The sequence below is a fragment of the Ranitomeya variabilis genome, chromosome 3 (assembly GCF_051348905.1).
Source record: "Ranitomeya variabilis isolate aRanVar5 chromosome 3, aRanVar5.hap1, whole genome shotgun sequence".
Classification (NCBI taxonomy): domain Eukaryota; kingdom Metazoa; phylum Chordata; class Amphibia; order Anura; family Dendrobatidae; genus Ranitomeya; species Ranitomeya variabilis.
Genome location: NC_135234.1, coordinates 91,282,677 through 91,309,195, shown reverse-complemented (window position 1 = coordinate 91,309,195; position 26,519 = coordinate 91,282,677). Strand labels below are relative to the sequence as shown.

General features: G+C 40.4%; 1 protein-coding gene across 1 annotated transcript in view; it reads right to left on the bottom strand.

Annotated features, from left to right (window-relative positions):
* Positions 1 to 26,519, bottom strand: part of PITPNM3 (PITPNM family member 3) — a 791,724-nt gene that overhangs the window by 303,552 nt on the left and 461,653 nt on the right. The window contains exons 4-5 of the mRNA XM_077294388.1: positions 7,003 to 7,079; positions 4,736 to 4,971 (exon numbers count right to left, since the gene is read on the bottom strand). Coding sequence (XP_077150503.1) covers positions 4,736 to 4,971; positions 7,003 to 7,079 — 313 coding nt within the window. The remainder of the gene's footprint in view (positions 1 to 4,735; positions 4,972 to 7,002; positions 7,080 to 26,519) is intronic.

Genomic DNA, 26,519 nt, shown 5'->3' with positions numbered 1-26,519 from the left:
ACATTTTAATTTCTCTTTCACCAGCTGACATACAAGATTTGAAGATCCTAAGCTATAAGAGATGCTAGTTGTAATCTGTGCTATCTTTGTTCCTGAAAAAAAATATATATACAGTGGGGGAAATAAGTGTTTGATCCCTTGCTCATTTTGTAAGTTTGCCCACTGACAAAGACATGAACAGAGTATAATTTTAAGATTAGGTTAATTTTAACATTGAGAGATAGAATATCAAAAATAAAATCCAGAAAATCACATTGTATAAATTATATAAATTTATTTGCATTTTGCAGTGAGAAAAAAGTATTTGATAGCTCTGGCAAATAAGACTTAATACTTGGTGGCAAAACCCTTGTTGGCAAGCACATCTGTCAGACGTTTTTTGCAGTTGATTATGAGGCTTGGACACATGTCAGGAGGAATTTTGGACCTATCCTCTTGCAGATCTTCTCTAAATCATTAAGATTTTGAGGCTGTTGCTTGCCAACTCGGAGCTTCAATTCCCTCCATAAGTTTTCTATGGGATTAAGGTCTGGAGACTAGCTAGGCCACTCCATGACCTTAAAGGGAACCTGTCACCCCGCTTTTTGAAGATGAGCTAAAAATAGCGTTAAATAGGGGCAGAGCTGGGCGTTACATTAGTGTCTTTGTGTGCCTTTATTACCCACCTATGCTGCCGAAATACCTTTGTAAAGTCGCCGTTTTCTGCTGTCACTCACGCTGGTCTGGTCCTATGGGCGTGGTGACAGCGCTGTTTCTCCCCCAGAATTCTGCTCATCATTACATTGGTGGCGTAGTGGTGTGCGCATGTCCAAAAGGCGAATCCACTGCCCAGGTGATGAAAAACAGCGCGATCTGCGCTATTCAGCCGTTTACCGGTGGGCGCGGCCATCTTTCCTGTGGCCGCGCGTTCGTCAGATGGAGTGCTCTGCTGCCCGGGGCTTTAGGAAAATGGCCGCCGCGATCTCCATCTGCGCACGCGCGGAATCCCGTGGCCATTTTCCTGAAGCCCCGGGCAGCAGAGCGCTCCATCTGCGCACGCGCGGCCACAGGAAAGATGGCCGTGCCCACCGGTAAATGGCTGAATAGCGCAGATCGCGCTGTTTTTCATCACCTGGGCAGTGGATTCGCCTTTTGGACATGCGCACACCACTACGCCACCAACGTAATGATGAGCAGGATTCTGGGGGAGAAACAGCGCTGTCACCACGCCCATAGGACCAGACCAGCGTGAGTGACAGCAGAAAACGGCAACTTTACACAGACACATTGGAAAATGGATATGTGCTTCACAATATAAAAATATGACATTTCACTTGTTATACTAGTTATATAAACAGCAATTGAAATGTCATATTGTCATATTGTGAAGCATATATCCATTTTACAATAAGAGACAAACCAGATGAAAAGATTAAAGCCACATGAAATATATTTGATACATACCCTATTACCTAAGGCTATAGGTTAACTGCTCACATATAAAGTACATGCATCTATTACAATATATTACACTTTGATTTGTAAAGATGTTTTCCCTTTCTCCTTTGTTATAGTGGAAGGGAATTTGCATTTTCTTATAGCTAGATGATAAGAGCTTTACCATTCTACAAGATGTAGCACTGATAACATGCAGCAGTTGTTTACGCTTGCACATATATCATTGTTATATCTCTGAATACTGATCATTTGCAGAGAGAGGGGTAAAGTTCAAATACACAATATAAAGAGCAGCCGCCTAAGCCGTGTTTGATTTTTAATCCAAAAATGCTAAAATTAAACCTGCATATTTCATACTAATCATGGTTTTTGTATGCACTGTGTGATTCCATTGTGGTCTACATGTACAGCAAAATGATAAGTTAAAACCTATCTGAAGAAATGATAATGAAGGCCATTTAATAGAAGCAGTAAAATTTGAATTCATATTCTGAAAGGCAAAACACTGTGAGTTTTTTTTTCACTTTGAAGCCCAGCGTGTGATTAGGAAGCAAAATGGAAAGCAGGGCAGCTTTGTGATATTCAAAAGGGAACTGGGCTTTTTTCGCTTACTGGAGCTGCTCTTAGCACTGTGTGAAGTGCAAAAAAGCTTTTGGACACTAGATACACAATGGAAACAAAACTGCATACTGATTTGTGGTCCATTTCTTTATATTCCAACTAAAGCCTAATATCTTTCACTTCATATTTATGACACATTGAAAATTGCTATGGGCAATTCAATACTGAAGCAACGTACATTGAAGGCGATTTCAACATCTATCAGAAAGCTCAGGAGTCCCAAAACAGAACTCAAGACGTCTTGCACAGCACAAATGTTTCGGAGCAATAGTATTGCTATTCCCTTGGTTGCAGGTGCTTGCTAATGCCTATAGTAGTAAAATACATACATTCTACACTTCCAGGTACATAATATGAATCGGGACTTGAGACAAATAACTCAGTGAGGCTCCTTAGGGACAGTATATAGCAAAACAACTCAGAGTGACCGTGAGAATAATATTTCAATAAAGGAATATGGGCAAATTTGGAGGTCTGTAGATGAAATTATGAGTTTTTGTGGATATCTATAAGAGAATCTATAAATCTGTAGCAAGGTATAAAGCAGAAAACTTTGGAACTTATCTAATGGACGTAGATCTTCTATCAACGGCCAAAAGAGTTTCCTAGATTCCGCCATTCAGATTAAGGAGATGTAGGATGTACTGGGGGTGATGCTGGATGATAGGACACTGGGATCTGATTGATTCCTTGTTGAACTTTATAACAATTACAGTAAGGTAGTACTGGAAGAGTCATATATGTAACCTTGGGGGATTTATTAAAAAATGGTCAACTACCAGACTCTATGTAAAAGAGCATTAATAAAATGATCTCCAAAAAAGGGAAGCATACTAAGAGCCCAGGGTCCTACAGGCTGAGAACATTACTAAACACCGATGCCGAGTTGGTTGCCAAAGTTTTGGTGACCAATCTGGCCAAAGTCATAAGCTCTTTGATCCATAGGGCCAATTAGGCAAGAAATCATAAAGGAAGCCTTCAGTATGATGGCTGAAGAAAGGCTAGATACAGGTAAAAAGTCCATTCTCATGCTGACAGCTATTAAATGGACAAACTAGTAGGGTTATCTCTGGACAATAAGAGTTTGAATTTGAAGAAAAATGTATAAAGTGGGTACAATTACTGTATAAAAAGCATATGGCTCATATATCAATGGGAAATGATCAGTCTGTTCTGTTCATTAAAGCCACTACCAGAAATAAATCAGAAAAGAAAAAGGAATTAAGGGATTTATTTATAAAGACAAGGAGGAAAAATCTTGCTCTGTGCAGATTATGTTCTATAATATTTGATACACAAAAATAAGCCAACAGGGCTATTGAGATTATTAACGAATTTGAAGCTCATCCTGGTTTTGGAATTAAATGGCAGCATTCAATATTATTACTTCTGAATGATGAGGGGAATAAATTTGAGGGAAAACTTATGGTTTTACAACCAGTTAAAAGCATCAAACATTTATGTATTACTATAAAGTCAAGCAATGTGTTAAAACTTTATGGTAAGACATTTGTGGAAATGTAATCTTTTTCAATGGCTTTCAAAATGATTCTAGATAAAAGTGTACTCCGACCACAGTCATACTTCCTTTTCTGGCGAGATGTGATTGCTGCAGCCAGTCATTGCAACAGATCTATTTACACCCTGTTCTGGTTGTATGGACAGGTGACTGCTGCAGGCAATCACTGGCTAGTCAGTTAGAACTAGGATATCTCTCATTCTTCTTCTTGCTTCTTTGTGCGAGAATGTGACAATGGACTACTCTGTCAAGAAAACATGGCTGCATCATTTATCAAGAAGAGTAGCTTAGCCCATCTCTATAACTGCCAACACAGAGATGATGCAGTGCATAAGTAATATATGAAAAAACAAAAAGTATAAGCAGGACGGGGAGTAGGGTGAAAAAGGGCACTTGTTCTCTAACTTTCAGTGGCCAGGGTTGGCTCCTTCCACTCTGGGTCCAAGGACAGCTGGACAGAGTGCACAGGTAATATGTTTATCCAAGATGTTAATCTGGCCATCAGAGGGGTGAATGCTATAGCTATCAGTCATGAATCAGCGATCATATTAATGCACTATTTACGGTTATACTTTCAGATAATGTCGGTATGTAACCTACAAATCTTCATAGCTACATGTATTTTTAGCATTATTTGTAAGACACTTGTCTGGAAACCTTGTTGTAAAAAACAGTGGTAGAAATCCCTTTCGGTCATTTCCATTATTTTATTTCTCGTATTAGAACATTATTTTTAGCTTCATGTAACAGAGATCGGGTATAGTTTCTTTTTTGTTATTATCAACAATAATGTTTGGTTCATTAAGATGTTTAACAGTGGCACAATCTCAATTTATTTTCTGCCAACATAATTCTGATAAGAGCCATAAACTGCTGAAATCTCTGAACAATCTCAGCTCTCTCGTCCAAACCTTAAATGGCATAACATGAATTATTTTCTAATATCTAACATGCTGGAATACTCATACAAAGAGTCATCAGGGGGCAGAGGTTACGGTCACTACCACTAGAAGATGACACTATCACAGAAATTAAAGTACAACATAGAGAAGCTAGAAGAACCAAACATAACACAGAAAAATGTGGATAAAACTATATATACTGCAAGTTCATTAGTACATTAGCCAAAATGATTATTACAAGTATATAAATTCTTACTTGTAAACCAGTGAGAAGGCTTCAGAACATATTGCAGGACAAGGGACCAGCTTGACTAAGATGTGTCCAAGAGCTGCAGGAAAATGAGCTCTGGTCACTTTCTCAAATACTGAGCTGAAAGTGTTGACATCGGCCAACTTGCTGTTGATATCCCCTCCTCCAGTATCTAGTATACTGCCACCATGAAGGACAAGAGCAAGGACATGTGTCTTGCAGCTGTTTTGCGAAACCACATCCTACAGGGGAAAATAAAAATCATGACATAAAAATTTTATAAATTGATCAATATATCATGTTAGGTAATGTGCATATCGACTTTGGATAGTCCATATCAGATTCCATAATGTTAGATGAAAAAAATAGTTGTCAAAACTAGGACAAGTTGCAGGAACCCGAAGTAGCTTACTGTAAATCAGTGAGGCTCATTGGTTACTTACAGTTGTGCTCAAAAGTTTACATACCCCGGCAGATTTTTTGATTTCTTGCCTTTTTTCAGAGAATACGAATTAGAAAACCAAAACGTTTCCTCCACTCATGGTTAGTGATTGGGTGAAGCCATTTATTGTCAAATTACTGTGTTTTCTCTTTTTAAATTATAATGACAACCCAAAACATCCAAATGACCCTGATCAAAAGTTTACATACCCTTGTGATTTTGGCCTGATTGCATGCACAGAAGTTGACACAAATGGGTTACAGACACAGGTAACATCCTCACCTTTGACCTGTTTGCTTGTAATCAGTGTGTGTGCATAAGAGCTGAGTGAGTTTCTGGGATCCAAACTGACTCTTGCATCTTTCATCCAGCCACTGATGTTTCTGGATTGTGAGTCATGGGGAAAGCAAAAGAATTGTCAACAGATCTACGGAAAAAGGTAGTTGAACTGTATAAAACAGGGAAGGGATACAAGAAGATATCCAAGGAATTGATAATGCCAGTCAGCAGCATTCAAACTGTGATTAACAAATGGAAAATCAGGGAATTTGCAAAAACAAAACCACAGTCAGGTAGACCAACAAAAATGTCAGTAAAATTGTTCGGGATGCAAAAAAACCCCACAAATAACATCAGCTGAAATAGAGGACTCTCTGCAAACTAGCAGTGTGGCTGTTTCAAGGTGAACAATAAGGAGGCACTTAAAGAAAAATGGGCTGCATGGTCGAGTTGCCAGGAGAAAGCCATTACTGCATAAATGCCACAAAGTATCTCGCCTACAATATGCAAAACAGCACAGAGACAAGCCTCAAAACTTCTGGAACAGGGTAATTTGGAGTGATGAGACCAAAATTGAACTTTTTGGCCACAACTGTAAACTTTACATTTGGAGAGAGGTCAACGAGGCCTATGAAGAAAGGAGCACCATTCCTACTGCAAAGCACCGAGGTGGATTACTGATGTTCTGGGGATGTGCGAGCTACAAAGGCACAGGAAACTTGGTCAAAGTCAAAGGAAAGATGAATGCAGCATGTTATCAGCAAATACTGGAGACAAATTTGCAATCATCAGCCCAGAAGCTGCGCATGGGACGTACTTGGACTTTCCAACATGACAACAATCCAAAACACAAGGCCAAATCAACCTGTCATTGGCTACAGCAGAACAAGGTGAAGGTTCTAGAGTGGCCATTTCAGTCTCCTGACCTCAATATCATTGAGCCACTCTGGGGAGATCTCAAGAGTGCAGTTCATGCTGGACAGCCCAGGAATTTACAGGAACTGGAAGCTTTTTGCCAAGAAGAGTGGACAGCTTTACCATCTAAGAAAATAAAGAACCTCATCCACAAATACTACAAAAGACTTTAAGCTGTCATTGATGTAATACACGGTGTTAAGAAATGAGGTATGTGAACTTTTGATCAGGGTCATTTGGATGTTTTGGGTTGTCATTATAATTTAAAAAGAGAAAACAAAGTAGTTTGACAATAAATGGCCTCACCCAACCACTAACCACGGGTGGAGAAAAAGTTTTGGTGTCATCATTCCTATTGTCTGAAAATAGGCCAAAAATTCTGCCGGGGTATGTAAACTTTTGAGCACAACAGTATATGTTTTTTAAATGAAAAACACCCTAAAAATGTTTGGCATATATTATATGATCCTCCATACTTTTCAAAAGTTCCAAGAAATGTAATTGCCCAATTTTTGGACCCCAGAAAGAAGATGTGCTGCATGAAATTGATGTTTTATGAGAATTGAAGTAATGGATAATGGCGATTGTCTAGTTATCTTTACAATGTATGAATAAAGGTAAAATAAATTACGCTCACCTCACTGTCTTCATGAATCTCAAAACTGCTCTGTCTGGGACATCTGTGTTTCCTTCCATGTACCCTGTAGAGGTCTCCTATAGAAAAAAAAAAAGAAAATTATGTTCAGTTATTATTAAATAATAAGACGGTGAGATCCAAGGATTCACAGAATTTATTATTATGTCACGGTCTTTTACAAAGTATAGAGATCTAAAATAGTGCTATAATCTCATACAAGTATGCAGACACATTGGGCCTTTTAATATGTCAATATATTCTGAGACTTTGGTAGAGAAGCAGTTGACACATTCTCAATCACCGAAAGACAGTAAAAACTCCATGTAGACATTGATAATTCTAAATTCACAAAATATCTTAGCACTGCAAGCATGAAGTACTAACCCTTCTTGATAATTACTCACTAATAACCTTACTTGCCAAAGCCAAATAATTGTTCAACACTTAAGAAAATTCGTAAACCCTTGTTTCATCACATACAAGTGACCAAGGGTTGAACACCATCTCAAGTTGTTAGTGGAACCTCAAGTGTTAGTGCTCATTCACATGTCCGTCTTTTGCATACAAGTGCTATTCATGTTTTTCACAGATAGCACTCATACTTCTATTAGCAAGTAGAGATGTTCACATGTCCGTGATTTTTCATAGAACAGGCGGTCAACGCAAAATCGAGGAAACATCTGAATTTGATCCAAGAGTCAGATAAAAATCGGCAATTAAAATCTATGGGTCGAAAAAAATATCGAACAACACTTGAATGCTGTTTTCACAACCTGCTAGATGTGAAAAGATAGAAAAACATTTTTTGTTATTACTCATCAGAGAAAAACTGACAAAATTCAGACCAAGCGCTGATGGTAAAAACTGACACACTGACCAATCTCTGATGAAACACTGATAAATAAAATCTGGTGAAAGTCGGACCGATTTTCTTTTATGAGAAAATCACTCACATCTGAATGAGCCCTTAAACTTTAAAACCGCAGATAGCTTGGTGATCAGTGAGGGCTTAATATGGCCTTGGTCTATCCTCTAGAGGATGAAGAAAATGGACATTTCTGGGATACCTTTAAAGGTGACCATATATATTGCACTAATATTGCACAAACCTGCCAGTTTTGGAACTAATATGTATGGTAGTATCATTACTTTGTCCAAAAGCAGATTATTGAGGAGAGAAGTATTGAGCTTTTGTTCTCAATTATTTGTTTTCAAATAAGTCATTTCTAAACTTGTCATTCTGTTATCCAGATTTCAAAATCTCACATAATAATTCAAGGGTGCTGAGTTTGGAGAGCATTTCAGCCCCTGAAGTGAGCGACAAGTACAGATAAACTGAGTCAGGCCTTCAAACACAATACTAGCATCGCTAACAATAAGCAGCTCACAACACTGCAGTGAAGGAAGGTTAATTAACGTCAGCCCCATGGTGAATCAATACTTTAATCCAGTAAATCATAATTAATGTGCTTTTCTTAACAGCAAGTTGAAGGATTCTGTATTGGCTAGAAAATTACTGACTGAAGTGGCGGCATTGTTTTAGCTCCCCTGACCTATATCCATTTCAAATCTTTGAACTACTGGGCAAAAAAAAAAAAGGTTTGACGACAAAATTTTAGTTTTTCAAATGATTTACTGCCAGAACTCTATTGAGCTAATACGTACAGTGGCAAATATTTCTTGAGCAAAAATTTCTCTACTGTCCATTCACAAGAGGATCTGGTTGGTGGTACTGAGACATAGTAGGTGGCAGATGTTCTGAGAGGGAATCAAAAAACGCTGGGCAGTGATATAACATCTAATTGGGCATGGGTGTGGTTTTAAAAGAAAGATTTCAATTGAGAATTTATTATGTTTTGCGGGATGTAATAAAATTAACTGATATTTCACTATGAGACAGTTTCATGAAACAGAAGAGCATTTAACTATGCAATAACCAGTCATACTGTTTGAGGATCACAATGGCCAATAATATAATTTCAATGTGTTACGCATCTGCCTCTACTCAGCAAGGCTTCCTCACATTCCCCTATGGCTGCTGCCCACTGCTGTGCTCCACGCCAGGTTTTACAAGTGGCCCAGCATGCTCCCATGGGATCAACTGCCTAGGCTTATATAGGGCCCACCAATTATATTGGCATTAAACCCTTTCTGACGTCGGACAGGATAGTACGTCCGACGTCAGAAGGCCCGATTTGAGCTGGGCTCCGGCAGTGAGTCCACCTCAAAGCCATGACATGTCAGCTATTTTCAACAGCTGACATGTGCCCACAATAGGCGCGGGCAGAATCGCAATTCGCCCGTGCCTATTAAGATAAATGCCGCTGTCAAACTCTGACAGTGGCATTTAACAAGCGTTTCCGGCCATTAGGCTGGAAATAAGCGCACCGCTGACCCCCATCACGTGATCGGGGGTCAGTGGTGTGTTGGCATGACAACCAGAGGTCTCCTTGAGAGCTCTATGGGTGTTGATGCCAGATTGCTAAGAGCGCCACCCTGTGGTCGGCAATGCTGTAATTCTGCTACATAGGGGCGATCTGAGCATAACCTCTATGTAGCAGTGCCGATCAAGCTATGACTGCTTCTAGCCTTCCATTTAGGTTATTGAAGCATGCCAAAAAAATGTGATTAAAAATATGAAAAAATAAAAAAAAATAAAAGTTCAAATCACTCCCCTTTCAAAATAAAACAATAAAAATAAAATCAAGCATAGACATATTTGGTACCGTGTTCAGAATCACCAAAGCTATCAATAAAAAAATGGATTAACCTGATCGCTAAACGGCGTAGTGAGAAAAAAATCGAAACACCAGAATTACTTTTTCTGGTCGCTGCGACATTGCATGAAAATGGAAAAACAGGCGATCAAAAGATCATATCTGCACAAAAATGGTATAATTAAAGACATCAGGTCAGCATGCAAAAAATAAGCCCTCACCCATCCCCAGATCACAAAAAATGGAGACGCCACGGGTATCGGAAAACGGCACAATTTGTTTTGTTTTTTTTAGCAAACTTTGGAATTTTTGTCACCACTCAGATAAAAAAGAACCTAGACATGTTTGGTGTCTATGAACTCATAATGACCTGGAAAATCAAAATAGCAGGTTGGTTTTAGGCTGGTTTCACACTTGCGTTTTTATCTGCATGCGTTTTTTAAAAAACGCATGTGTGAAAAAACGCATGTAAACGCGGTAAAACGCATGCGTTTTTTAGACGCATGCATTTTTATAGAAAAACACAAGAAAACACAAGAAAACACAAGAAAACACAAGAAAAAACAAGAAAACCCTAACCCTATCCCTACCCCTACCCCTAACCCTAACCCTAAACGTGACTGAAATACGTGGCACTGAAATACGTGGTTCTGAAATACGTGCAACTGAAATACGTGGTACTTAAATACGTGGCAATAAAATACGTGGCACTGAAATACATGATACGTGGCACTGAAATATGTGATACGTGGCACTGAAATACATGGCTCTGAAATACGTGCAACTGAAATACGTGGTACTTAAATACGTGGCAATAAAATACGTGGCACTGAAATACGTGATACGTGGCACTGAAATACGTGATACGTGGCACTGAAATACGTGATATGTGGCACTGAAATACATGATACGTGGCACTTAAATACGTGGCACTGAAACATGTGGCACTGAAATACGTGATACGTGGCACTTAAATACGTGGCACTGAAACATGTGGCACTGAAATGTGTGATACGTGGCACTTAAATACGTGGCACTTAAATACGTGGCACTGACTGTCAGAAAATGTTCATTAAACGGTTAGGGGTGAGGTTAGGGGTAGAGTTAGGGTTAGGGTTTGGATCCCTTTATCACCTTGATGGTGGTGGGTGGCTTTTCAGTGTGTTTTCTGTTTTTTTTTCTATAAAAACGCATGCGTTTTTAATGCAAACAAACGCATGTGCTTAAAAACGCATGCGTTTACATAGACAGCAATGCAATTTTTTGCCGCGAAAAAACGCATGCGTTTTTTCGCGGCAAAACGCCACAAGAAAATACTACAGGTTGCATTTCTGAAAATGAACGCATGCAGAAAAAAAACGTATGCATTTGAAAACGCGACCAAACGCGTACAAAAAAACGCATGCGTTTTCAATGTTAAATATAGGGAAAAAACGCATGCGTTTTTTTGTGCAAAAAACGCTGCAGACAAAAACGCAAGTGTGAAACCACCCTTAGCATTTAGTGAACCTAGCAAAATACAAGTGTGGGATTCCACTTTTTTTGCAATTTCACCTCACTTGGAATTTTTTTTCCATTTTCTAGTACACAGCATGGTAAAACCAATGGTGTTGTTTAAAAGTACAACTCGTCCCGCAAAAAATAAGCCCTCACATGGCCATATTGAAGGAAAAATAAAAAAGTTATGGCTCTGGGAAGGCAGAAGCGAAAAATGAAAATGCAAAACCGAAAAAAGCTCCGGCCATGAAGAGGTTATGACTCTTAGTTCTGGCTGTTTTACTGTAAACCACTGCCTGCTTTCCTGTGTCTTGTCTGCCTGCAGCCTCTAGTGATTCAATTCCTTGCTCCATATGTGCGTTTTTGCTGTATCAATGCCCTGGATTCGTGTGCCCACCCGGACCTTAGCTTGGAAGATTCACCCCACAAGGTGAGCCCTATAACATCACGTTAGCCAAAATTTTCAATCTCTCTTCTATCTGAATTCTTTATATCTGTTTTAAAGTGTGTTTGTCATTTCAACAATCTATTAGAAGTTTTGATCAAGAAGATGTCAAGTGCTTAGTTCACAACCAATTATTAAAAACGAAGAAGAAGCATTCAGCTAAGTTCTTACTTCGACACTGAAGACAGGCTCAATAGGAAGGCGATAAAGCCCATTTTCGCTGATTCTACTTATTCTTTTAAGCAACTGATGGGGTACAGGTCATTGACCTCCACAGATCAAAATTTCTGACATTTTAAAAGTTTTTGAAATGACATTTAATCTTTGCAGATGTTGTGATACTGACCCGTCTCTAACCTTACAATTTCTTTTACAGTGCTGAGTCATTTGGTGTATTCTTGGCTATTCTATTTTTGGAATGAAACGTCATTCACCCTTTCATGTTTGATCACTGTAGTTCCAAATTACGAGTTTTAAACATTTCTATTTTATTTGTTCTTTGTATGGGATCTGCTTTTTTTTCTTTCATTTCTTAAGGATACAGATGTTTTTTTTCCTGGTAGATACAGCAATTTATTTTTATTTTTCCATCACTTTGTTCTGAAAGCCAAAATTTATATGAATAGTTTCTTATGTGACAAGTTAAATTTCTCGATGGAACTATTGTGGAGATGCATATACCGGTAATTTGGGGAAGAATTGAAAAAAACAGCAGTTACTGTTTCTTAACTTCCACTGATCGCTTGAAAAATACAGTTCAATAATTCTGCCAGTGTAAAACTTATAGACAGCCTAACAGACCCAGGGCTGAAAGGGGTCGTCTCATGTTTTTTCAACAGCATCTGGCCACCTTCAGAGCAGTGCTTCCAAGCTCTATAGAAATCTGTACTTCTTGGCAAAAGGATTTGCCACCTCTGATAAACTGTGGCAATGGATGTTACCTACGGTAACGAGCATTAAACAGCAAAATTTAAAATTCCTCCATTCTTGAGAACACAGACAGATAAGTTACTTAATTTAACTTCAATAGGTTCTGATACATGGCAAACATGTAGGCTATTGCTAGGCCCTTGGATCTATATGAACCAATTAAAATCAAGGGAGACCCATAATACTGCCACATACTCTTTTGTTATCTGTGGGGGTTAAATAAATAGCTGAGATCATTGGTTACTCTGATTTCAACTATTGCAAAAGGACATACAGCTGGCACTTTTGATTCTGCACCATTTTTTATATGCTAGCAGTGTTCCCCAAGTCCAGTCCTCAAGAGTCACCAACAGGTCATGTTTTCAGTATTTCCTTAGAATTGCATAGGTGATAATTGCATCACCTGCACAGGCAATAATTCCATCACCTGTGCAATACTAAGGAAATCCTGAAAACATGACCTGTTGGTGGCTCTTGAGGACTGGACTTGGGGAACACTGTGCTATAGGGTCCTTGATGAAAGTGGTCCAGCACAGTTTGATGTTGTTCTCAATGCTCCTAAGTAGCAATAAACTACACAGGACTCCTCTATTAGGTGAAAACTAAATTGTTAGCAAACACGAGGTGTGTATTTATTCATGGAAAATCATTTGAGGGGTGTTGTGAATTCTGCTCTTGTGTTCCCTCCGGTGGTTGTTGGTAGTACTGCAGTTGTCTCTGGGTTGCAATCCTGGGCAGGTGTCCCTGCTGATTGCAGCTCTGACTGGGATATTTAGGTGTGCAGGATTCATTAGCCCTTGCCAGTTGTCCATTGTTCTTGGAGGTTTTGCATCTCTGTCTGGTTCCTCCTGCCCTGCTGCCAAATCAGCAAAGATAAGTGTCTGGTTTTGTTTCTACAGCACACATGCTGTGTGCTTTACAATTCAGTACTATTCAATGTTTTTTCTTGTCCAGCTTAGACTGTGTTTGGATATTTCAGTCAAGTTGGATTCTCAGGAGATGCAGATATACATTCCATGTCTTTAGTTAGATGGTGGAATTTTTGTATTATCTGCTGTGGATATTTTTAGGGTTTTAATACTGACCGCTTAGTATTCTGTCCTATCCTTTCCTATTTAGCTAGCATGGCCTCTTTTGCTAAATCCTGATTTCTGCCTGCATGTGTCTTTCCTCTAATACTCACAGTCAATATTTGTGGGGGCTGCCTATCCTTTGGGGTTCTGCTCTGAGGCAAGATAGAATTCCCATTTCCATCTATAGGGGTATTTAGTCCTCCGGCTGTGTCGAGGTGTCTAGGATGTGTTAGGTACACCCCATGGCTACTTCTAGTTGCGGTGACAGTTTAGGGTTTGCGGTCAGTACAGGTTCCACCTACTCCTGAGAAAGTCTCATGGGGCTCCAAGGTCACCGGATCATAACAGAGGGGGAAACAAACACAAGACCCTTCTGTCCAGTGTGGCAATCCCTGGCACTGTAATATTGAGCTTTGGTCAGTGTCTCCACTCTTCTGTTGACACCACTACTTGATCATGTTGACCATGCCCACTTCACTGCAGTAATGACCACTTTCATAGCAAGGGCAGAATAAAAAAACACATTTTTGTGAATTTTGCAACTTTTGGGGGCAAACGGAAACCTTTTTTATGCTACAAACTGTTGCAAACTATAATTTCAGTCTTCTGCTTGTTCATAATATGCAATCCATCCATATGGCACTGTAATTTCACCATTGGCTGTTGTATTTGATCACTGTAAGGAGGAATTCTTTGTATTTTTAGTGGTTTTATTTGGTTAGTGCATTGAGGTATTCTTTTTTGGCATGATAAATATGTATTGTTAGCTATAGATTCAAGTGTTTTTGACTAAATAGCAAGTTATTTGGGGTTGACGCTAAAACAGGGCTGATAAGAAAAATAAGGAAAAACAAAAGTATCTCTTTACAAATGATCATTGACCTGTTGTGTGAAAACACTATTAACCTGCAGATATGGAGTTAGTCTGATAGTTAATAGCATTTGAAAGCGGTTCGGGCGCTGAACTGAAAGTCTGGCTGCAGGGAGGAAATTAACTTTATTCTTCCCAGCAGCCTCAGACTTTCAGTCACAGAGGTGCAGCTGGTGTGGTTTCAGTCACCATCTACATAGTGAGCGGCTGTAACCGCGCCCCGGCAATGATTTACAGCGACCTCAGTAGTGTATCAATACAGAACCAGCTGTCAGTCAGTGCTGGGTTGTGGTTACAGCCACTCACTATATACGTGGTGACTGAATTCTTGCCAACCACCCCTCTATGACTGAAAGCTGGTGACTGCCCATAGGAATAAAGCTCGCTTCCTTCCGGTAGCTGGGTTTTCAGTGTTTCAGTGCGGCGATCCAGCAGCTTTAGAATGCTAATAACCTTTAAATTAACCCAATATCTGCAGGTTAATAGCATTTTTTACATGACAGGTTTCCTTTAAATTAGCTAAAGTCAGGTAGAACAAGGAGTATGATATTTAAAATATTGCAAATATAATTTAAAAAATAAAATCAAAGTAATGTGGCCAGTTCTATTTTGTTTCTCAAACTTAACTTCTTAGCTAAGAAGTTTTCACAACATGTCAAGAATCAATGTGAGTCAGATAATGAAATGCTGTATCACGTTGCAATTTATTCTGAAATTATTGGTTATACTTTAACATAATGTAGGATTTTGACTGTCGGATGGAAGTTCAAACAGTACATCATGTTCTGACATTTTAATGCCCAGTTTGATAATATAACAATTTACCTGCATGAAGGCCAAATAGAGATGGGTGCTCATTTTTAAAATGACTCCTCTATTGTCAAATGTCCAGATGAAAGACAGTGAACTTATGCTTCTATAAAATATATTACATTTAGATCCTGCCAATAACAGGTCTGTTTTATAAAAGAAAGGAATGCATCATTAAAAGAGCCCTAAATTTAATCTTCCTCTAGTGTTAGCTTTCTGCTACTCTTTCTTATGTTAACGGGTCGGTTTTGACCCGTGTCTTAAATCACCCCTAGGATACCCTAAAAACAGTTATTTATGATCCAATTTGTTTCTTACCTCTTAGTTACCTTGTTAGGGTTTCTCATCCATGGAAGGATTGATTTTAATATTTTTGTTGTGGCCCCCTGGGCCTTTCATTTGAGAGCATACCCTTCATTTTCAATATAAACATATTGTCAAATGAACCTCAAGAGAATAATATAAACTTAAAAAAGTTTGTTATATTACCTGACTATTACTGAAGGGTTTTAGAACACATTTCTTAAATGTAAAAAAAAAATCATATATTTATTTTATATTATTAACTCTAGTAACATCTATGGTGTTACGGGTCAATTTTGACCCATATCTAACTACTTTATGAAAAAGGCAAAAAACAGATTTTTTTTCTTTACAGAACTTTAATACAAATAAAAGATGAAAATTATATTAACATTAATAGCAATAATAATAAAAAGTAGCTTTTCTAGGTCAAACAAACAAACAACAATCAATCAAGCGAATCAAATCAACAGAAATCAAGTACTAGATGCATTAGTATTTAGATGCATGTGTGGCAAAAAGTGACACTTTTTGTGTGTTCTTTGCAGAGGTATTTTTTGCAGGTGAAGCACGATGTGTTTGTCTTTCTGTCCTTATTGCTAGGGCAGACCTGACACCTCTTTCTTTTAGAATCAGGTGGTCTCACTGGGGTTGTGGCTGTTGTGGTTGATGTTGAGGCAGGCCTGGTTGAGGAGGATGCTCGTGATGATGCTCTTTGTGTTGCTGTGGGTGTGGACGAAGCACTTGTTGAGCTCTGGAGTTGTCGGACCAAGGCTGCAGCGGCTGGGTCTCGGGGCACTCGTTCCCTTTGGTCAATGTGCGCCTTGACAAGGGATCTTCCTAGTTCCTCAAGAAACATCCTCCGCTTGTTTTTTTTGTTTGAATTCCATCCTTGGTGAATGTGGTTCCACAACACAAATGAATTGCATGCTGACATATCAAGGATGTTGTAAAATACAACCATTGGCCATCTCCTAGTCATTCGTTGGCAAGTGTAGGTGGCAGTCTGCTTGTCCAGGTTGTCCACTCCTCCTTTGTTTTTGTTACAGTCCAGGATGATTCTGGGCTTTTTGTCACTTCCTGATGACACAGCTGCATCTTTGTGAAGTGTGGACATCAGTACAACATTCCGTCGTTTTTTGGGGCAGTATGAAACAGCAGTGGTGGTGTCTGTAAAAACAAACTTTGAGGAAAGTGGAGCCCTGTCCTTCGTCTGCAACAATTCAGCGGGCAGCTCAGGTTTGTTTTTTTTTCACTGTGCCCACCATGGTGATTTTCCTCCTGAGAAGTTCTTGTCCAAGGTCATAGCTGGTAAAAAAAATTGTCACAAGTAATGTTGTGACCCTGCAGTCCAGTAGTCATATCGAGGACTACATGTTTTCCTTTTTTTTTTCAGGGATGCCGCTTGCAGACTTGCCTGTGTAAATCTGTAGATTCCATGCATAGCTAGTTTTTGCATCACAGGCTGCCCAGATTTTTATGCCGTATTTGCCTGGCTTACTTGGCATGTATTGCCGGAAGGGGCATTTTCCGCGGAAAGGGAGAAAACGTTCGTCTACTGTCACCTCTTGCCCTGGGTTGAACATCAGTGGAAGGAGCTGCACCCATTTCTCCCAAACATCCCTGATGGGAGCAAGTTTGTCAGATTTTGTTCTGGTGTCTCTGTTGTCAAATCTGAGGACTCTTGATATCATTTGAAACTTTTGAAGTGACATTGTTGCCCGGAAAATATTCCTGCCTGTCGATGTGTCCCAGAGACTATCAGTGGCCTCATTGCAGGATTTGTACACTCCAGCAAGGAGAAGAACACCAATGTAGGCATCCAGGACATCATCATGAAGGTCATTCCACATGTTGCCGTGGACTTTTTTTCCTTCAAGGTTTGTCATAGCAATAATGACTTTTTTTTTTTATTGACAATGGCATAAACAGATCAAAACATGTCTTGATGTCACTTACTCTTGTCACAGCAAACCTTGTGATCCCAGGGGTCATTTTTATGACATTTGCAGCATCTGCCCTGCCATGTACATCTGGAGGTACTGAGCTCCAACTGATCTTGCCACTTTTGGATTTGAATCTTTCAGCGGGAGCAGCTTCAGCACCAGTGACCTCCTCATCAGACTGATCAGAACTGTCTGTGTCTTCCGGTTGATACTCCACATCATCTTCCTCCTCAGAAACCTGTTCATCTACAATTACAATTTAGTAAAATAGTTTTATTTTATTGTATTTTGTTTTAAAATAAGTTCCTGAAAAAGTCAAAAAGTCTTGATGCAATAAACACATGTATGTAGAATTTGTATGCATTTAAAACCTAAAATGGGTCGGTCATGACCCTAACACTAGAGGAAGGTTAAAATGGAGTCAAACAGATAAAATAACATTTTAAAAGTTGTTTGTTTGTTTGTTTTTAAACTATTGTGACCTACTAAAACACAGTTTTTCAAAATATTCTCTGTTAATGGTATTTAATGCATTTTCATAAAATTAAAGAATTTGGATATGGGTATTTGGGAAGAGAAACTGTGGTCTAACATCCTTCTGGTTGAGTTTGAGGTGAAGTAGAAAATTCTAAGTAAAAAAAATTCTACCTACAGAAAAGATGGATCCAGAAGATGTAAGTGTTAGGAGTCGAGTCGCTGCACAGGGGGAATCTCGAGCCATGTCTGCAGTGGAGCCTGCTCAGCGGAGACGTTGGTCCCAGCGTCTCACTCAGTCTGATACTGTGCAAAGGGTTACTGCTGCCTTTCCAGGCTCTGCTGTTGTAGCCTGCACTGGTCAGCGGTGACCAGGCTTTTCTGGGACTAAGTCCTGCTTTGCACACACTGAGCATGTCCAAGGTAAGACCTCTCATTGGAGGTCAGGGGTCACATGCTCAGGTACTGCAGCAGCTATCATTGGTCCTCTAGGACGGTTCTGAAGTTGCTCAGGTACTGTAGAAACTTCCATTGGTTCCCCAGGAAGGTCCTGAAGCTGCTGCAGCTATAAAAGGTTTGCATGGCCGCACGGCCATGCCCTAGTATCACCTCATTGAAACAAAACACGTGAGCACAGCCGCTAAGGTGCACGGGTAGGTTCCCAAACCATATACGTGAATATACAAAGAACCCGGCACTCAACTTAAACTGAGAATTTTTTATTCTGTAGTACGAGCAAAATGTTTCGGCCTGGTCTGGCCTTCGTCAGTTACGTACTATGAGAGAACTGAGGATCCACTCAGTAAGTCTGTTGGAAATGTAGTTAAACACTGGAGTGACTCGGGCATTTCGCCGACAGCGGTGGACACCGCGTCAGGACCCGCACTGCACCAGCATTCAGATGTGCTGCTTCCTCTTTTCTTTCCACAACAGACATAATCCTCCAGTGTTTAACTACATTTCCAACAGACTTACTGAGTGGATCCTCAGTTCTCTCATAGTACGTAACTGACGAAGGCCAGACCAGGCCGAAACGTTTTGCTCGTACTACAGAATAAAAAATTCTCAGTTTAAGTTGAGTGCCGGGTTCTTTGTATATTCTAGTATCACCTCATGTCATGAGCTTGTTATTTGTGGTCGCGCCTGTATGTGTGTACTCAGGGACCCGGTTGAAATAAGCCCCTAGAATACCGGCACCTCCGGTGAGGAGTTTGCATGTATGTGTTCAGGGACCCGGCTGAAATAAGCCCCTAGAATATAGGCACCTCCGGTGAGGAGTGTTTGTGTGCTTTTCTGGGTGCGTGACCACTGACTGCCATCAGCTCAGCAGTTAGCTGTGTTCCCCTGTGACGCTAACAGGGCACAGCATCTTATTTCTAGCAACTCTGTGGAGTTAAGAGAGTTAGCTTATACTGCCATATAGCGCCGCCATTTGCCAGCAGCAGGTTCCTCTCCTGCACGGTGGGCCCCGGTTTGCGAACGCACCTATTTATGCATATATATATACTCGGTGCGTTCTGCCAACCCTAACAGTAAGTTATTTATTAGCAGACAAATAGGGACTCAAATTTTCTATAGATAGAATTAGAAAAGATTGCAGGTGAATAACATCCCCCATGGCTGTTCCTTTAGATGGAGGATAAACAAGCAAGCAAAGGCAACACTTTTGTTGGTCTAAATTTCTGCTTGAGAATGGGCATTGTATTGTAATCTACTAAAACAAATATGGATCCAGCTCACCTTAGTAGACATCCTTAGATGTTTGCTGCATCAAGGCATAGAGAAATCACAAAACAGGAAAAAATCCAGCTCAATGAACTAGCGAACAAACAGAATCAGTAATGTAAGGGTGCTCAGTCACATGAAATGCTTCGATGTCACATATCATGTAACTTACCTCTCTGATTCTGTTTTGTTGTTTTATCCTCCACTGAGCACTTTCAGTGAAAATAGAAAGAAGTTTGTTCACTAGTTCGTTGAGCAGGATTTTCTACGCATTGTGATTGTAATCTACTGCCTGATATGCTCAGAATGTACACCCAAAACCTTTAGGCTGTGTGCACACGTAGCAGATTTTTTACGTTTTTTTCGCGGTTTTTCGCTATAAAAACGCTATAAAACTGCGAAAAAAATGCTAACATTAAGCATCCTATGTAACAGAATGCAATCCGCATTTTTTGTGCACATGCTGCATTTTTTTCCTGAGCGGAATCGCAATCCAGAAACAAACGCAGCATGTTCATTAAAATTGCGGAATCGCGGCGATTCTGCACACATAGGAGTGCATTGACCTGCTTACTTCCCGCACGGGGCTGTGCACACCATGCGGGAAGTAAGCAGATCAAGTGCGGTTGGTACCCAGGGTGGAGGAGAGGAGACTCTCCTCCACGGACTGGACACCATATAAGTGGTAAAAAAAAAGAATTAAAATAAAAAATAGCGATATACTCACCTTCGGGCTGCCCGACCTCCTCAACGGCTTCTGTGGTGTGTGTGAAGGACCTGCGATGACGTCACGGTCACATGACCGCGGGTCACGTGACCGCTACGTCAATGGAAGGTCCTGAACACACAGCATTAGGAACGGACGCCGCTGAGGTCTGCAGGTGAGTATAACCTTTTTTTTCATTTTTTAAATTATTTTTAACATTCTATCTTTTACTATAGATGCTGCATAGGCTGCATCTATAGTAAAAAGTTGGTCACACTTGTCAAACACTATGTTTGACAAGTGTGACCAACCTGTCAAACAGTTTTCCAAGCGATGCTACAGATCGCTTGGAAAACGCTAGCATTCTGCAAGCTAATTATGCTTGCAAAACGCTAGTTTTCTGCGGGTATATGCATGCAAATTCTGCAAGCGATATACCCGCGGCAGGAGGCGCAGAATTGCCGCGGAAATTTCCGCAGCAATTCTGCTACGTGTGCACATAGCCTTATTCATAACCTTGTCATACTGGTGAATCCCACATGTGGTAAGTAGTGTTGAGCGATACCTTCCGATACTTGAAAGTATCGGTATCGGGTAGTATCAGCCGATATCCGAAAAATATCGGATATCGCCGATACCGATACCCGATACCAATACAAGTCAATGGGACACAAGTATCGGAAGCTATCCTGGATGGTTCCCAGGGTCTGAAGGAGAGGAAACTCTCCTTCAGGCCCTGGGATCCATACTCATGTAAAAAATAAAGAATTAAAATAAAAAATATGGATATACTCACCCCTCCGGCGGCCCCTGGACCTTACCGATGTAACCGGCAGCCTCCGTTCCTAAGAATGCTGAGTAAAGGACCTTCGATGACATCGCGGCTTGTGATTGGTCGCGTGACCGCTCATGTGACCGCTCACACGACCAATCACAAGCCGCGACGTCATCGCAGGTCCTAAACTCCTCATTCTTAGGAACGGAGGCTCCCGGTTACATCGGTAAGGTCCAGGGCCGCCGGAGGGGTGAGTATATCCATATTTTTTATTTTAATTCTTTATTTTTTACATGAATGTGGATCCCAGGGCCTGAAGGAGAGTCTCCTCTCCTCCAGACCCTGGGAACCATACACTGGGAACTTCCGATTCCGATTTCCGATATCACAAAAATATCGGAACTCGGTATCAGAATTCCGATACAGCAAATATCGGCCGATACCCGATACTTGCGGTATCGGAATGCTCAACACTAGTGGTAAGCACTGCCCTACTCTCTGCAGTCACCGCTCTGCTTTCACCAGTCACAGGCTGTCTCACTGAACTGCCTCTTACAGTATTTCTGCATCCATCTGGTGTTAGTAAGTCTCCACCTGGCTACAGGGAAGTGCAGCCATTTTCTGTAGGTATTTAACCCCATTGTGTCCTGCAGGGGTGAGATCCTCTGGCCTGTCCCTAAGCAGCAGTTTGTTTAGAAGGCAGCCCCTCCCACCACTCCTCGCTTGATCTAAGGCACTATTTCAGTTTCTGTCTAGCTTCCTGTAAGGTACTGTATTGTATTGTCTCTCCTGTTTTCTGATTCAGCTTGCCTTTCCATTTATTCTGACCTTAGCTACATATGGTGAACAAAATGTTATTTGCCCTGACCTCGCATTGTTTGACCACATTTTTGCTTCCACCCACATGTACCTTGAAGTCGTGTCTCTGATCATATGGTCAGCTGCTGGAGACCTGGGGACTGCTCTGGAGTAGTACCTGGAAACCACCAAAAGCCAAGCCTATCCTCACCATAGAAGGCTGTAGTGAATACCCGGTAATCTCTTAGTTATGCTCCTCCAGGGCATGCCTGATAGATGGTGCAGTGGGTTCACAACCACCAGCAATACACCCTTATTGTGCTAAGTTAAATGGGTTTTCGATTTTTGGAAAGCATTGTCTCCCAGCTGCAATTTGTTTTCAACAAAACAAACTGTGCTTTCCTCACTGTCCTCTTGTCCAGCCTTGAGTCTCCTCTGCTAATCCTGGTTTATGTTACTGTCTGAAGTGTTGCTGTCACATTGACAGCTCTGCACCTAATAACTAAGCTCAGTGGCTCTGCCTTTGTTGATGTCACAAGCTGCTCAGGGCCTCTGAGCTCAGTTATTGGCTCCAGTACTGTGACTATTAAAATGACATCAGCACTGCAGACAATAACAGAGCAGTGGTGGAGAGGCTGGATCCGGGGAGGGTGAGTAAAGAAAAATTTGCTTTTTTAAAACAAACTGAAGCCAGTGTTCAGGGTTTTTTCGAAACTGAAGAACCCCTTTAAGTGATCCTTAAACACTTTCTTTTAGCTCAGTGTGAAGATTATGATGATTTCATGAGCATTGTATTATCCTTCATGTCTTTTCATTTAGTGCCTAGTCCTTGGCAAAAAAGAGGCTTAGCCTAAAGTTCCTGGTTATTTAGTGGATAATGTCCAGTCCATTATGTGTAGTGCTCACTTATCATCTCTATATCACTATTTTGTAGAAAAAAAAGAATAAAAAAGCTCAAAGCTTTCTTCTAACCACTTTCTGTCAAAAATATAAGTAATAACAGGCTGTCAAAAATTGGTACATGAAAAAACAGAATTGAAAATCTGAAGCTTGTTCTTGGCTGCTCAACAAGAGCAGTTATAATTTTAGAAATGTCACTAAGCAGACTATGAAGGATTAGAAAGGAAAAACCTAGGGTGCGTTACAGAATATATAACAATCACTACACTTTTTAATAGGAAAAATAATTTAGGAACTTAAGCACTGACCAGCCAACTCTCACCGCACTGAAGACAACATAGCATCTCTAGAAAACAAATTGATTTTGGTTGTATAGTATTTTTTTTGGTCATACTGACCAAAATACTGGTACTGCTTTTACAATTTTTCGGTATAACAGTTGAACTGATCATCAGAATGTAACCCCTTAGTGACAGGGCGAATTTCTTTTTAAATCTGACCAATGTCACTTTATGTGGTAATAACTCTGGAACGTTTCAACATATCCCATTGATTTGGAGAATGTTTTTTCGTGACACATTGTACTTTATAATAATGGTAAATTTTGGCCAATATGTTTTGTGTTTCTTTTTAAAAAAATATCATGAATTTGATAAAAATATTAGAAAAAAATTTAATGTTCATAGTTTGAATAATTATCCCTTTAATTCAAATAGTCATACCATAGCAAAATATTAATAAATAAGATTTTCATCATGTTTGCTTGAAATTGGCACCATTTGTAAAATGTTATTTTATTTTGTTAGCATTTTAGGTGGTTTAAAAATGTAACCGTAATTTTTTCTTTTTCCAAGGAAAATTTTACAAAATTATTTTTTTAGGGACCTATCCAAGTTCTAGATTTTGGAAACCTCCCCAAAAGTGATAGTAATTTAAAAATAGCGCCCCTCAACATATTGGAAACTGCTGTCAGGTAGTTTATTAACCCTTCACATGATTTTCAGGAATGAATGCAAAGTGATATGACAGGAAAGAAAAAAAAGAATTTTTGCCACCTAAATGTTAACTTCTAAAGAGGTCACTAAAGTTGGCAGACTAAGGCTGCTATTTGGTCGTGAATTGCCATGTCAAACATCAGTGGGGATAAAGAGGGAGCCCTCACACTCTGTTAACCATTTATATGATGTAGTCCCTATTGACAGCAGCATTGAAGGGGTTAAACAGATATGGACGGTGCCAACACTGATTGTGGCTAATGCAGCAAGTTGTCAGCTATAGTGTACAGCTGACAGCTGCTGGATTGTCATATGTATGGGGATGCTGTTCTCTTATATCTGAGGTCAGTAAAAAGACATATTGGCTGTCATTCAAAGAAAAGGTCTCATTAGGCCTTGCAATAGTCAATAGGAAGCAGCTGGGGTGTGATAATGAAAGAGGCCCCAGATAAATTAGACTAAAGTTTTCTAAACCTTGCCAATATTGGTGGGATTGGCGCACAGTGTAATGTGTTTTTGGTCTTCAAGATGCGTGAGGGATAGAAACATCCAGCCTGTTGGATTTTCAACAGCTGATCCTTTTGTTTCCAGGAGATAAGCCATTGCCAAGGGAGTCTTACAGGATATCTCATATAGAGAACACAGTAATCCTTGGCTGAGCAGAGCATTCCTGTGTATGGGGGAAAGATACTTGACCGACATTTACATGTATATAAAGGATAAAGGAAGAAGGAAGAGAGTTTAGGAAATAATATGTTGTGTAAATAGTGATTCCAACCAAAGTGCATCTGCTAGAGCAATCGCAATTTTTGTAAAGAAAGAGGGAGGAATTCAGGAACCTTGGAGACTCTAAAACGTAATCCAGCACATGATTAAGAACTATACTTTTAAAACGTGTAGGTTTCAACTTTTGCTGAATATGTCTGTTAGGGTCGGCAGAACGCACTAAATAAGATATGATAATAAAGTGCGTTTGCCACTCATGGTCCACAGTGCAGAGATGGTCGGGGTTCGGGTGAGCGTTCTTCTCTTCCTTCCACTATCGGTAAGTGAATTTTCCAATCTCTGGTGTTTTTTTTTGTGATACATATGCTTCCACAACTGAATTCCCAACCTTTGTTCGTTTGGAGTTATACTTCTCCTTGCTAGGGCAAAATCCTGAAAGTCTGTGTTGACTAGTGTTGAGCATTCCGATACCGCAAGTATCGGGTATCGGCCGATACTTAGCGGTATCGGAATTCCAATACCGAGATCCGATACTTGCCGCGTATCGGATACCGGAATCGGAAGTTCCCAGGATTCAAACTGCACAAATTTGCACGAAATCAGCCAATGAGAATGATTCCAAGTGTGGGCACATCCTGTTCAGCATGGAGGGCATGAAACTACTGGCAAGGCTGTGATTGGCTGCTGAAATGATGTCATGATGCAGTTTAAAAGTCGCTGGCGCCATTTTTCGCTCACTCTGCTGTGAATTCAGTTAGTGACAGGACGCTGTTTGCTGACTGAGGGCCAGTTTAGAGATAGCGATTTGCTTCTTTGTGCTTTTCCAAGTCTAATTTAGCAACCGCTGTGTTCACCTACTAATCACCTTGCTTTTGCCTTGCAGCGCTGTTTTCACAGCGATCTGCAAGGTCTGTGTGTGTGTGTGTGAGTGCAGCCCACTCTCTAGTCTGTGTGCAGCCATAGGCCATAGCTGGTTGTATTCAGTTCAGGGAGGGTGGTTCATTGCCTCATACTGTTCTTTTTTTTTTTTTTTTCAAGTAGTGTAGTCTGCTGCTCATTTTTTCTAATAATTCCTATTAGTGACTTTCCACCCGTATCCAGCTAACTTGTGGAAAAACACTACATAGGATAAAGTAGAGGAGGTTTTTTGGGCCTTGCAGCGTCGCTTACGGCTGTCTGCACGGTCTCCGTGTGACTGCAGCTCGCCCTGTAGTCTGTGAGCAGCCATAGCCTGGTTGTATCCAGCTCAGGGTTGTTCACTGCGTCATACCGTAAAATCAATTTTCCTTTTGTTTTAAGTAGTGCAGGTTGCTGCACATTTTTTCAAAAAATTCCTATTAGTGTCTTTCCACCCGTATCCAGCTAACTTGTGGAAAAACACTACATAGGATAAAGTAGAGGAGGTTTTTTGGGCCTTGCAGCGCCGTTTACGGCTGTCTGCACGGTCTCCGTGTAACTGCAGCTCGCCCTGTAGTCTGTGAGCAGCCATAGCCTGGTTGTATCCAGCTCAGGGTTGTTCACTGCGTCATACCGTAAAATCAATTTTCCTTTTGTTTTAAGTAGTGCAGGCTGCAGCACATTTTTTCCAAAAATTCCTATTAGTGTCTTTCCACCCGTATCCAGCTAACTTGTGGAAAAACACTACATAGGATAAAGTAGAGGAGGTTTTTTGGGCCTTGCAGCGCCGGTAACGGCTGTCTGCACGGTCTCCGTGTGACTGCAGCTCGCCCTGTAGTCTGTGAGCAGCCATAGCCTGGTTGTATCCAGCTCAGGGTTCTTCACTGCGTCATACCGTAAAATCAATTTTCCTTTTGTTTTAAGTAGTG